This window comes from Notechis scutatus, chromosome 1, assembly GCF_049901735.1.
Source record: "Notechis scutatus isolate UNSWTSFEM ecotype Mainland chromosome 1, rNotScu1.2, whole genome shotgun sequence".
Lineage (NCBI taxonomy): Eukaryota > Metazoa > Chordata > Lepidosauria > Squamata > Elapidae > Notechis > Notechis scutatus.
Window position 1 is genome coordinate 298,929,583 of NC_142009.1, and position 14,764 is coordinate 298,944,346.

General features: G+C 38.2%; 1 protein-coding gene across 1 annotated transcript in view; it reads right to left on the bottom strand.

Annotated features, from left to right (window-relative positions):
- KCNK10 (potassium two pore domain channel subfamily K member 10) overlaps nt 1-14,764 on the bottom strand; it is a 57,191-nt gene that overhangs the window by 29,085 nt on the left and 13,342 nt on the right. The window contains exon 2 of the mRNA XM_026679148.2: nt 2,940-3,277. Within this exon, the coding sequence (XP_026534933.2) occupies nt 2,940-3,277 (338 nt within the window). The remainder of the gene's footprint in view (nt 1-2,939; nt 3,278-14,764) is intronic.

The following is a 14,764-nucleotide window of genomic DNA, read 5'->3' on the forward strand; positions in this document are numbered from 1 at the left end:
AAATAGGTTTTTCCAATTGTACGACGTTAAGATGTTATGCTCAGGTAAAATGTCTTGGATATCCACATTAAGGATACATCATTCTCTGATTTGTAATTTTTAGTCGAAGTTTCTATCTCCCAAATCAGCATAGACAGGCAATTTTTATGGGTAATGACTGTTATGCCCAAGACATCTGAAACCAAAGGGACATTGCCAATACTTTATTAGCAGTAATAATAGTAGCATTTTCTAATCTAAACCCCTATTGCTATATAGGAAACATTTTAAGATTACCATATATCCAAAACTTCCTGAAGATGTCAGGAATGATGGAGGTCATCTAGTCTAACCCACTGCTCGAGCAGGAGAGTCTATTCCCAATATTAGCCTCTACCTAGGATCGAATTCACAGCCTCCTGATTGTGAGGTGATTTCCACCTCTAGGCCACCACACAGATAGATAGACAGACAGACAGACAGACAGGCAGGCAGGCAGGCAGGCAGGCAGGCAGGAAGACAGACAGCTTTTCCTCTCGCATCTTCATCTCTTCCTTCTCAATATTTGTATCTGTCATCTCTTGCCTTCTGGTGCAACTTCCAGAAGATTTGGGACAATTAGAGTTTAGGACAAATGCCACCAAGATAGTTTTTATTAATTTTTATAGATGTCCAAAAATAAACTCAGGCTTATTAACCCTGATAATTATTTCTACAACCTAATAAGAATATAGCAGAAATGCCTCTAACTGAGGCTCTTTTGCAGACTCTGAATGGCTTCGGATAGAATATTCATGCCAGACCTCCTCTTTATTGCAAGGATTATATTTCCCCCTTGTCTGGAAGGAAAAATATAAGCATACACAAACTGAACGTATGTTCAGTTTAAACTGAACATTTTCCCTTTTCAACTGAATGTACAACTGACTTAAGAAAAAAAATATATAGATTGCCTTTAAAAGAAAATGTAAAACATGTATTTCAGGCAACTGCAATATACATTACTCAGTATGAAGTCATTTTCCATGCTTTATTTCCTACTATAAGCATCATGAAAGGTAACTAAAATGCTAACATATAATAATTGCACTTAAGCTATTGTAAAAGTTATGTCATATTCCTCTTTTGGCAGCAAAGTCAGGTCTGACTGATTTCTCTCAGAAGACCAAATGTCGCTCAGAGGACCAATTAAATAACAATCCTGACTGCAGCATTGTTTAGTATAGAGTAGAAACAAGTAAACAAACATTGGCAATATTTCTTCACAATTTAAAATAGCGTGAAATTATACATGTATTTGAGATTTTGTGTATGTGTGTTTTTGCTTTGTCAGTTGTACTGGCCTAATGATTAACTGTATGATTAACTGTAATCAACTTTAATTCAGAAATTAAAGTCCTCATAGCAAGATGTTGAAATATATTTTATATCATCTAAATGTTGCTGTCAGATCATAATGGCCTTAGATTGCTTCTCATGTGCTGAATTCAGATTCAGAGATTAAACTGGAAATTTTCATTCAGTTGAAAATTTTCATTCAGCAGAGCTGACAGCAGACTCGGACAGTGAGGAGGTTGGGGAGGAACTTGGACCAGTCTTCCTTCATTGATCTAGGAACTGGACTTAGTGGTGTAAATAGTCCTTTCAACTCAATGATTCTTGGACAACAGTATAGCTTCACCCTATTGTACTATTCACATTGTAGTCAGCCTTATACAATTTCCAGTATTCTTTTTCTCAGACATATCATTCTGGCTATTTCTCTTTAACCCATCAGATGTATAGTTGCTCACTCCAAAAACTTGCTCTATCTATCACTGCAGGAGACATAGGATTCTTCTGCCAGTTGATGAAGAGAGAAAGATCTATCCTCCATGCTTTTCTTCCTCTCAGGACATCCTGATGGAGATAATTTTCCAAGCCATAATTGCTACTTTCACAAAGTTAAGTGGTAAACAGAACAATACAGTTATCTGCTGCAATTAGAATGTGAGCATGAAGCACTATTAGAGAAGCAGAAAGTGAAAAAGAAACCATGTGGACTTAGCATCCAAGATAATTTTCTGATTGCCTTTTCCATACTCTCTCTTTGCCAGACCCATGTGCAGCTCCTAACATGTTGCACAGGGTTCAAAAGGAATCTTCAATCTCAAATGGTTAGGTAGCCAAAGGAGTGGGTTTCAAATTTTTTAACAACTGGTCTGTGGGCATGGATAGGTGGGCGTGGATAGGTGGGCATGGCCATGTGACTGGGTGAGCACGGCTTCTTCTTCTTCTTTTTTGCAGCACACACCCCCCTCCATTTTTTTTGCTTCCTGGACCTCAGGAAAGCCTCGGGGGGGGGGGGCATTTTTGTTCCCAGAAGGCTTCCCTGGGGCCCAGAAAGGCAAAAAATGGAGCATAGAGGCAGCATGCATCACACACCCTTGCACACCCCTTTTTGCCTCCTGGGCCTCAGGGAAGCCTCCTGGGTGAAGCAGTAAGACCTGATCGTCAGAACAGCTGATCGTTGGGAGGGGAACAAAAAAAAGTAATACCTTAAGGAGTGACAGGGCAGGGGAGAACACAGTCAGCGATCTTGGGCATACACACAATGTTGCGCATGCGTGATAAGGACTGATTGGGTGGGGAGGGGTGGGGCAGGCAGAGAGGGGCGGGACCAGCCATGGGTGCAATTTGCCGGTTCTCCAAACTGTGCAGAATCGTAACAACCAGTTCTATAGAACCGGTCTGAACTGGTAGAATCCCACCCCTGGGTAGCCATATTTAAATAACATTTACTGGAAACATCAGCCCTTCTCTTAAAATCAAAAGCAGAGACTTCGGAGCTCCTTCTAACAACAACAAAATAGAAGAGAGACAAAAACATGCAGCACAGGAAACAATTTTTTTATTATACCTCATTTAGATTTATTAAAAACAAATTTCCCAATATATGGTATCTGTTCTGATATTCTCACCTTAATCAATGCTTCCAACTCCTGCTGGGATACACAGTTGTTTTCTTGGAGGAATTCTGCTTTATCATTGGCAATTCTGATTTTCTGACTGCTTTCTTCTGGCTGTTCCAAAGCACGAAACACAAGACCCCCTGTAACCAGATAGGCCACTACCACAAAGAAAATGGCTACCACTGTTTTCCACTTCATGACTGTCTGCAAACCCTGTGAGGGTGTTTCCATACTGGCAATCACAGTTGCCCGAGGAGATGAAATAGAGAGTCGTGGTGCTGGCTTGGGTATATTAGTCTTATTGGTGTTAGGAACACAACCTGAGGGAACAGTTGCCGGCACAATCACTGAAATAGAAAACAAAATTGCTGTGTTAAATCTAACCGTTTTATATTTTCAGCTGCTGCTATATAAATATAGTTATTGTTAGTGATAACAGTTTTTCAAGTTCATGGAAAATTATCTATGTTAATTCCTATACAATATGAAGTAGACTGGGTAGCCTCAGTACCTCCATAATAAATCCTTGGTAAATATAATGCATATGGTCTTGCATTAGAGAGTTAATAAACATTTTCTGAGGAAACTTTAACTGGATGCAAGGTTTTAAAATGGGATTTGGACTAGAGAATCTATACCCGCACACACTTACTGTTTCTCTCTGATTGAAATTCCACCTCCTGGGAAGTGGCAATTAATCACCAAGGATGGGGAGTGACCATAGCTCAAACTGTTTTCCCTCAAATTAAGAGACAATTTTCTAATTAACTGTTGGCTGAAAAATAATGCAAAGTGGCAATATAGCGATGTTGTTTCTATTCTATCACAGACTTGGAATAAATGCCCTAGATCTGAAGCTAAAATTCTTTTTAAACAAACAAACAAACAAACTTTATTGAATATACAGTTAAAATAAATGAACAAACACATACACAACATAGAAAAATAGAGAAAACAAAACAAAAAAAACGAATAAAAGTTAATTCCATTATCGACAGTTTGTGGTTCCTTATTTGTTATCATTATTGGTGTCATATTTACAATTAAATCTTAATGCGAGTATATAGTTACTACCTCCTTTACAGTTTAATAATGCTTACTATTATATTATCTATCTTTGTTCTATCCAATCATACCAACATTCCCAGCTCTTGTAATATTCTGATGATTCTTTATCCTTAAGTGCTAGGGTCAATTTATCCATTTCTGCACAGCTTACTATTTTCTGAATAGTCATTTCCTCTGTTGGAATATCGGCTTGTTTCCAACACTGTGCAAAAGCTAATCTAGCTGCAGTAAGTATGTGTAATATTATACATTTGGCTTTTTTGGGGAGTTGTCTATTGAATATCCCTAATTCAATCTGCTCAGCTGTTATTTCCTCCAACCATTTTTTTGACTCTCCGCCAGTATCTTTGGGCCTGAAGCCAAAATTCTTAAAGCTGCTCTTCTTTTGCCCTCAAGAGCTAATGTGGTACAATAGTTAAGAATAGTGTAGCTGCCTTCTCAAGTTCAGCCTGCCCCAAAATGAAAATATAGAAGGACTGATGTTTTAAGGACTATGCAAAAGAATGTTTATAAATAGTAGTACTACTGTAGATGGTTCTTCAACTAAAAGTAAACGAGATACAACAGCAGAGTTCTACAAAATCGTTTTAACTATTCTGAGTAGAAAACAACCCATTTCAAGCTCAAAATTCTTTCAAAATCATCAAAATTCCACCCATTCCACCCAAATAGCTGTTATGGACTTTCCAATCCCAAAATGAGGTGTTTTGAATTTGAAATTACATGAATTTGAAAAATTTATATATCCCTACTTACGTTTATGAGGCTTGGTTTTTGCCTCTGTCTATTACTCTGTTTTCAGAAAGACTGAAAGAACAGGCAGAGAGATATAGAGGATAACATAATGGAGAATAAGGAGCAGCCTGGGTTCTCTTACTGAATGGAGGTTCTAATTGATTTCATGAAAAAGATCCAAATCAATGAAAATTAAAACATTTTTCTCAGTATGTTAGAACAGAAACTATGATTACTTACAATCTGAATAATGATATTCCTTCAGAACTAGGAATAAAACAGTTTCAAAAGTCTAAATTGAATTTTGTACATGTTGGATCATATTCCTAATCCATGGCAGATTACAGCTCCTTGACCAGTGATCCTACTTCTCAGTAACTACTCCTCAGTTAGTTGTAATAAAAGAAAATAGTACTTGTTATTCTTGAATGCCATTTAATTCTTTGTATTTTGAAAATAAACAGATGAACTCAGTTTTGTATTTATTTATATACAGGCACAGCAGGCCTGTCTTCCTCATACGGTAGAGCGATTACTAAGCATATCATGTGAGGTGAACTGTGGTAATAACCAGAATAAAATAAATGTTCCAATCTGTAAAAAAATATTTCAAACAATGTTTTTATTCACAAAAGTATAAATTGTATTCCCAATCTTACAATAGGTAAATGAAAGATACTTCCATTGCTAAATTTTATGGATGCTTGGGGAAATGAACTAAATAATTTAAAACATTATTTAAACAGATTACTTAGACTTCACCCATTACTAATAATTAGCACTCAGTAAAATATGATCATGTAAGTAGTACTGTATCAACATTTAAGAATTTTGGGCATATCATAGCAAAACCTGAAGTAAGGAACACTTTTCAGGCATAGAAAATTGCAACCAACTGTAAGCAACATGTAGGCCCAACAAGAATGGAAGCAAAGCAGACAACAAATTCTGCCCTTGGCAACTTCAGGTTGGGCTCTAAAAAGACTTCTGCCACTCAGTGTCAACAATATTGAACTAAATGAACTACTCAATCTAAAGTAATTCCCTAGATTCTACAAGTTTGCATCCATGGAATAAAACTACCACATATACAGTTGTCTTCACTAATAGCACTCTAGACTGACTGTAGGATCCCAAGAAAGGACTTTTTATTTTATTAATTTATCTAAATTATTGGCCACCCAATTCCAGTGGACTCTTGTTTAAGGAACTTCCAAGGGCGGATACCCAGACATCTATGTGATTCTTTCCTCTTCTAATTCAAATTATTGCATAGCCCTCACTGGCACTCAGAACTTGTGCTTTCCACTTTTTCTGAGTCCAAAAAATAGAGGTTTCTTAAGAATCTGCTTTTCCAGTATAGCTTTCCCTACTTTGAGTTTGTTTGTTAAGCCTTAGTGAAATGTTTTAAGCTCTCTAATTAAACATGGTAACAAATCTCAGTTTATGCAACACACACTTTAAATTGGCTGATTGTCATGCCTCAAAGGAGACTTTGCCAGGTGTTATGCCACAGATGATGTCACTGGGGAGAGGTATGTTCCTGTTTGTTTAGAGAGAATGCTGCATTGAAACATTAAGGAGCTAGAAACAAGCCATTTGAAATGTCAGTTTCTGTAGCCTTATCAGCTTAGTTCATTTTAGTTTGGGTGTTTAGAAATTACTTATCTACATAACCTAAATAAAATAATACAGTCATTAAAAAAAATCATACATTAAAACAATAAAAAGCTGCTGCTAAGGACAGAGATATTAAAACTAAAATGTCAGCTGGAGTTAAAGGTCATTAAATACTGGTCCCAATGAAAAATATGAAAATATAACTGAAGCTTAAGCAGATATGGATCAAGCCAATTCTATGAATGGCACACTTTTACAAAAGCCATGTCATATAGTAGTGAGCTACAACAACAAATGTATAAGAGAATCAGAATTGTGTTCAGTGGCTGCCCAGCTTCTGTTTGAAAATTTTAGCAGCCTCTGGGAACAGGAGGCAGTCCAAATCAGCAAAATGGCTAATGCAGCTTCACGATGCCAGCCTGTCCCTTTTGAATGTGCATTGGTCCACTACAAAACTTCTGCCATCTTGCCTATTTTGCCCCCACACCCTGCAGATATATCCAGAGAAGGAGGAACTTATCAGTTCTATTATTCACTGGTTGCACTGTTAAATTACTCTTGTGGTTAGGAAGTGTTGTTGTTGGGGTTTTTTGACAAAAAAATCCTGTAAATTGAGACCATTCTTCCTTGTCTTCTTTGATGATACCAAACAGGTTTTGGGCTTCTGCTAAGTGATATCCCTTTAAACATTTCGAAATAGGTCTTATACTTTCCTCTACCATTTCCACTCAAAGTTAAACATTCTATTTCTTCAGTCTCCCCTCCCCCACAACCAACTTTCCAAACACATCATCACCTGAATTTAAGTTAAACATGCAATGACCCAATCCATGCATAGTAATTAGAACTACAACATTTCTCAATGTGAGTTCTGATCAAAGTAGACTATGGTAGTACTATTATTTTCCTTATTTTGGAAACTATACATCTAGTGATGTAGCCTCAAATTGGTGGCACAGTGGTTAGAATGCAATAGCCAGGAGTTTGATCCTGAAGGGTTCAAAGTTGATTCAGATTTCATCCTTCTGAGATCAGTAAAATGAGAGAACTCAGGTTGTTGGGAGCAATAAGCTGACTCTGTAGATCGCTCAGAGAGTGCTATAAAGTAGGGGTCCCTAACCTGTGGTCCATGAGGGATTTGCAACTGGGCTGCAGAAATGGCTGGCAAGCGCGCACACGCATCCTCATTTGCACAAGCAGCGGCCAAGCATGTGCAAACTCCATTTGAGGGAGCGGCATTCATGCGGGCAAGCCTCTCATGCAAATGGAGCTGTGCGAGGATGTGCTTGTTGGCCGTTCATACAGAATCATCCCCTCTCCCCCCCCACACCAGCCCACAAATCCAGAAACATTGGGGATCTGCTGAAAGCACCATGAAGTGGTATATAGGTCTAAATGCCACTGCTATTTCCAGTGGTGAAATGCTACCGGTTCAGCTCCGACAAGCAGCTGAGAGGAGAAAGAAGAGAAAAGTGCAGGATCAGCCCTCCCATTTGCCCCTGTGCTTTTCTGTTCTTTATCCTCTCAGCTGATTGGTGCAGAAGACCCTCAGCTGGTGTTTGGAAAGCTGCATGCACACACACGCGAAGTGCGCGATAACTGAACCAGTAGAGAAACTGGAAGAATCTCACCACTGGCTATTTCCCTTTCTAGCTGACATTATGACCAACTTATGACCAACTAAAATTCTAACTTCCTTGGAAGCTTGAGATATTAGTTGATCACAAGCTGAATATTCCTCAGTAATGTCAGTTCCAGCTAAAAAGGGAAGTGTACAGGTATTCTTTGATTTACAAACACAATTGAGCCCAACATTTCTGTTGCTAAGAAAACAGTTGTTAAATAAATTTTGCCCTGTTTTATGACCTTTCTTGCCACAGTTTTTAAGTGAATCACTGTCATTGTTAAGTTAATAACATGTTGTTAAGCGAATCTGACTTCTCCATTGACTTTGCTTGTCAGAAAGTCCCAAAAGCTGATCATATGAATCCAGGACATTGAAACTGTCATAAATTATATCCCAGTTGGCAAGCATCTAAATTTTGATCATGTGAACACAGGGGTGCCGCAACAGTTGTAAGTGTGAAAAATGCTCATGTCACTTTTTTCAGTGCCGTTGTAACTTCGAACTATCACTAAACGAATGGATGTAGGTTGAGAACTAACTTTAATTTTAGGCCTCATCAATAGACGTACAGTTTCCAAAGAAAAAGATAATTTAATTTGAAATACTCCAAATTAAATCTCCCATAAGAACAGTTTTCAGTAAGGCTTGCACTGTGAATGCATTCTACATCTTCATTGTTCTGAATTCATAAGGAGGTACAGACCACCATTCTTTTTTTAATATACTTTGCTGTTTTTTATTACATGACCAATGAGCAGCTTAAAATATATTCTGGAATTCTTCAAAGTGTTCTGTTGCTTTTTCAAGATGGTGATTAACAACATTTTATCTTTTAAGTTGTATTGTCCACATATCATATATACATTTGTATATCAGTGATTGATATACACCTCTGTAGATGCCTGTCACGAAATAAATAATAAAAGTGATTGGCCACATTACAACTGGATAGTCTCATTTAATGAAAATTAATTATTTACTTCTAATATTCTGGACATAACAATCACAATGTGTCTATCTATGCATTTTTGCATTCCTGGCAGATTGCTTTCTGTTCCCAAACTGGAAACCTGGTACAATCTTCAATCTAGCATAAAAAATTACTCTTTGAAATTGCTCACTGCATATTTTATAGTAAATTATTAACAGAGAATAAATAGTGCTGATTTTGTTTATTAGTCCTTATATAGTAAAGCACAAGAGAAGCATTATATTCTTTAGAAAGTATTAAGTTAGCTCAGTGAACTCCAGATGTGTTGTTACTATTTCCCAGCATTCATAACTAGCATGGTCATATCAACTGAAATTGATATGAAAGATATTCCCAATGTACCTGGAAGGCACCAGGTTGTGGGAAATTATTTTAGGTGATTAAAGCTTTCTCAAGTACTTTAAGTAGGCTGATACGTGCTGAAACTACTATAGCCTCTTCAGGCTGTGATTTTTTTGTTTTATTTACAGAAACCTGATTTAGGTTGACATAGTGGTTCTCTCTAACTTGAAAATTGCCAGTCCCTGCCTCACCAGCTTTATTTCTAAAACAATCTATCCCAATGGGTTGCCATACGGATTGGATTAGAAGGGACTACATATATACCGTATTTGCCGGCGTATAAGATGACTTTTTTGCCCTGAAAAAGATGCCTCCAATTGGGGGGGTCGTCTTATATGCCGGGTCATCTTATACGCCGGCAAATAGTAATTGGGAAGCACTGCGGCTGCCCGCGGCTGAGGCACTTTTGCGCACCGTGGAAACGAATCCCGTGAAGCCGAAAGAAGCAGCCAGCCTTCTCCCAGCTCCCAAGGAAACGAGGCTCGCACCGCCCGAGCTCCGCTGAGGTATCCGGCTGGGGCTGTCAGGAGTTGTTACCGCTGGCGCGGCTCCGCGCGGCTCCAGTCCCGCGTTGCCTCGGGAAGGGAAAGGCAAAACCAGGAGCCGCTGCTGCCATTGCAAAGCGCTGCCGCAGCTCTTCCTTTTGCCTTTCCCTTCCCGAGGCAACGCGGGACTGGAGCCGCGCGAGCCGCGCCAGCGGTAACAACTCCTGACAGCCCCAGCCGGATACCTCAGCGGAGCCCGGGCGGTGCGAGCCTCGTTTCCTTGGGAGCTGGGAGAAGGCTGGCTGCTCCTTTCAGCTTCACGGGATTCGTTTCCACGGTAGACAAAAGTGCCTCAAAAAAAAAAAAGTGCAAAAGTGGAAGGCGTGCGGAAGAGGGGGCGAGTATATAACAAACTATATTTTGAGTGGAAATGTTGGGGGGTCGTCTTATACGCCGGGTCGTCTTATACGCCGGGTCGTCTTATACGCCGGCATATACGGTACTAACTTGAATTCTCAGAAGACTGCTGACATAGAAACAGTACCTAATACATGAAATAATATGTACAAAAATAAAAATACATAAAATAGAAAAGAACCAAACTTAAAGGAGTACAATTTGGTTAGCTTAGCTTTTTAATTGAATGCTGAAAGAGAAAGGTGCTAATGCCCTTTTGTCTTAGCTCCATTTCCGCTCTGTCATTATGTTTGCAAATTGATAGTTAAAGATCCAATTAAAATGCCCACTACAGAATCTAATCTTCTTTTTTTAAAAAATTACTGAATTGTGGCAATAGGAAATGCAACAAGTTATCTTATAGAATTTCCTAATTCTAGAATAATTGTACTGCAAACTAAGGTACATCTGAAGGCAGCGTGGAGAAACTTTTTCCTTCTGCCATGATGAGATCATTTGCACTTTAATAGCCTCATAACAGTAAGAAGATGCAGTTCATCTAGATAAACTATAAGAACAGCTGCTCCATTTCCCTGAAGTGAATTCTCTAATGCAGTGTTAGCACTGCTAAATTCAGTAATATGCCAGCACTTTGCAACAAATACTGCTATTAGTACCAATACATTTGGTTAACTTTCTCTCTGAAAATAAGCAAACCTGAACCCCAAATGTGCAAATTGTGTTTTATTACTAATCCATCTGAGCAAGGAATGGAAGTCCCCAATGATGTATGACTCTAGAACTTTAAATGCCGAAGTCATCTATGTGCTCACTGCCATAAATACCTTGTACAAAACGGCCAGGAATCATTTGGTTTTTCCAGGCAACATTGAAACTGGGACTTGAGGGCTCAGCTTAGTGGATCTGAGACCTGTTCAAGCACAATTCTTCTTATTTTGCATGGAAGTAAACCTAACCAAGTTTATAGATATCAAAACAATAGTTTTCAAAGCCCCAAACCCTCCCACAGATTCTGGATTGACAATTATATATCAATATATAGGCTTGATTTATGAATCTTGCTAAACCATGGTCTCTTAAGCATGGTTTATCAAATAAATCAAAATTGGCTTATTTTTTCCATCACATTATGTCAAACTGAAGTACACCACAGCATGGCTTAATGTTTATATGCCTTAATCATGATGGTGATCAAGATTTGAAAAGCTATCTAAAAGGTAAGTAGGTTAATAGCCACTTCTCTCTTAGTAGCTATCTCATTTAGCAACCATTCAAAATATGACAGTAGTTTTTTTTAAAAAAAATCATTTTCCAACCAATGTGTGCAAGTATGACCAAATTTAGGGCATCTAACAACAAAAGCCATCAATGTAAAAATGATTAAGGTCTGGTCAGTTTCAGGCATCATTATAACCAACTAATTAAGGTCACAGAGTAGAGCCTGTCAACTTGAGGTTAGCACTTTTTAGGGACAAACTACACTGTGGAGAAAAGCAGCTCTGGAGAGAGAGCTTTTTTAAGCACTCTCTCTTACCTGTGAGGGGACTATAAAAAGAAAAATGGGTCAGACACAGGACACTGTATGAGAAAATTCATCTGAATGAGATGGCAGCAAGCAGCAATCTTTACAGTGTCACTGTCTTACTCTTTCTTTGTTACATGTTCACTGAACAACCTTTCTGCTTCTAATTTAAGGAACACATTGTGGTCACTAAATAAAGGGTGCGGTGGCCTAGAGGTGGAGCTCTTGCCTCACAATCCAGAGGCTATGAGTTTGATCCTAGGTAGAGGCAGGTATTTCTCTCTCTGGGCACGATATGAATATATCTGCTGAATATAGCTCTGCATTGGTGACAGGAAAGGCATCCGGCCAGTAAACACTCAGCTCCATTCAGTTGGCCAGACTCCACCCGGAAGGATTTATGGGTCGTTAAAAGATCGTGATGATTGTGATCACTAAATGAGGCCAGGGTGCAAAGTATCTATTTAAATGGAAAGAGGAGAGAAAAAAACCTTTTCCATTATATTTAAATACCAAAAATCCAGTTTGAGTTTTATGATGGGGCCTCTTTTGTCTCTCCATGTATTTAGCTAATTTTTTCCAAACATACTCAGTGACTCTACAGCTAGCTAAGTATTTCCTAATAATTTTATCTTTTCAAAATAATCGTTTTCATTCCCCAAAAGATAAGTTATCATGTAAGGTCTGGATAGACTCATGTAACAAAGATACTTTTTGTTGTATGATTCTCCTCTTTGGAGTCAAGAGAGCCATGTGGCAACAAAACTTAAATGTCACATCAGTCAAGAGTTATTTCAGATGAGTACCCTAAATTGCCACATTAAAACAATGTTTCAATGAACTATTTCTGTCCCTTATCATCTAGTGTCTCATAACACACTCTTGTTTAATTTTTAAACAGCTGACATAGCTATAATTGAAACTCCAGTAATTAATATTTCTTGGACTAAAATGGGTCCTAATTAGCTTGAAGTAGAGTTTAAAAAAAACCTAGTTTGCAGATTTTTTGTAACTGTTTTTGTGGAAAACAGTAATTCAAACAATAACAGTAAGCAAGATACTGTAGATCAGGGGTGTCAAACTCAAGGCCCACGGGCCAGATCCGGCCCATGGGGTGCTGAGACCTGTCCCATGGTGTCACCATGGAAACAACGAAGGACCAGCCCACGGTGTCTCTGCCAGCGAAAATGGAGCTTGGGAGGGCCCGTTTTCACTTGCAGAGGGTTGCAGGAAGCTATCACAGTCAAAAACAGAGCTTGGGAGCCCATTTTCACTGGCAGAGCACTTGGGCCACCCCTGGCATGAGCGATGTTGAGCTGCCCATGCCCACTGGCCATGCCCCCCAGCCCCTGAGGTCAAACACAACCCTGATGTGCCCCTTGATGAAATCGTGTTTGACACCCCTGCTGTAGATGGATGGCTAGACAGACAGACAAATAGATAGGCAGGCCGGCAGATAGACAGCCTTCGCATCAGAAAGAAACACAGGCTAGTTCATTACTACATATCTGTCTGCAGTGAGGTATCATGCATAAGAAAATAAACATTTCTGACAGAACTTTCACACCACTCAGTTTGGATCAAAATCACCAGTCTCAATGGAGATACTGAAGAAGAATTGAAATAATGAAGAAACCAAATAATACATATACATGTCCAAGCCTTTAATGTTTTGATCTAGTTTAGGTTTTAGTCCTATTCCACTCAGTCCCAATTATATGAGAATCCAGGGAGAACCAGATTTTTTTTTTTTAAAGAAAAAACACCTCTTCCATCTGTCAGTTGCCAAAAGCAGCTACTCAAATGTCTCTGTAAATGCACAAATAGGACATGAAGCTGATACTGCCTTCAATGCACAACAGCTGGTACACAATAGGCTTAAAAGTGCAGACAATGAATTAATTATATCAAATAATCATTAAATTTGACTCCATGTCATCCGTACACAAATTTGGCTGTTATAACTCCTTACATGCTTAACTATGTTTGCCCATTAGAAGCAAGTTGTTTTATTATTCATAATGATTCTTTCTAAGTTGATGACTGATCAATCAGCTGCATCTGTATGCAACATATAGAACTATTTAAAAAAAACAATACAACATAGTGCTATTAATACTAGTTTTCTAAAAACACAGTTCTGGAGATAGGATTCATAAAATGTATTTCTAAAGAGTAAGTTAACAGATTTCTTAATATGACAAATCAACAATAAGGAGTTGCACAAATTGAGAATCACAGCAAAGATGCAGTAGCTTTCCTGAAATTAAGCAGAACAGGTTAATTAAGGACCCAAAAAGGTGACCAAACACAGTACTGAATGTCATGGTGGAAACATGATGGATGGATTACAAAATTCTCATCAAAGTTCTTTATCAGTGTCTGCTCTTCTAAAAATATTATCTAATTGTCTACCTCTTACATTTTAATCAGATTTTCTAGAGATAAGAAAATATTCCATCTATTTCTTATCTATTTTTGACACACCCTATTAATTATACTTATCAGACTGTCCCCCAAACTTTACAATTTAAGAAAGATTTGGATAAACTGGAACAGCTTCAGAGAAGATCAATAAGGATAATAAAGAACAGAAAATTTAAGCCCTACAAAGAGAAAGATTTAGCCTTAAGAAAAAGCGACCTAGGAGAATTTAATGGCAAATAGCCGAATAAGTGTCATACAAAAGGCCTGCCTTCTCTTAATATACACAGAAATATAGGACAAATATAGCGATATAGAATTATGCTTTAAGAAACAGAAAGACAGATTTTGCTACCAATTTAATGTTAGCAAAAACTTTGTAAGAACAAATTGGAACCAAGTACCAATGGAGGTTCTACCAATGAAGGACAAACATTTGTCAGAAGTGCTTTAATTCAGATTCAAATGCAAGTAAGAGAGTCACCTTGCAGCGAAATGTATAAACAAATTTAATAAATAAAGAATTGTTGAACAGAGAATTCGACTTACGATGTTAACTAGCCATTTCTATAATTCTTTCTACCTCCTCCTATAAAGTATTGG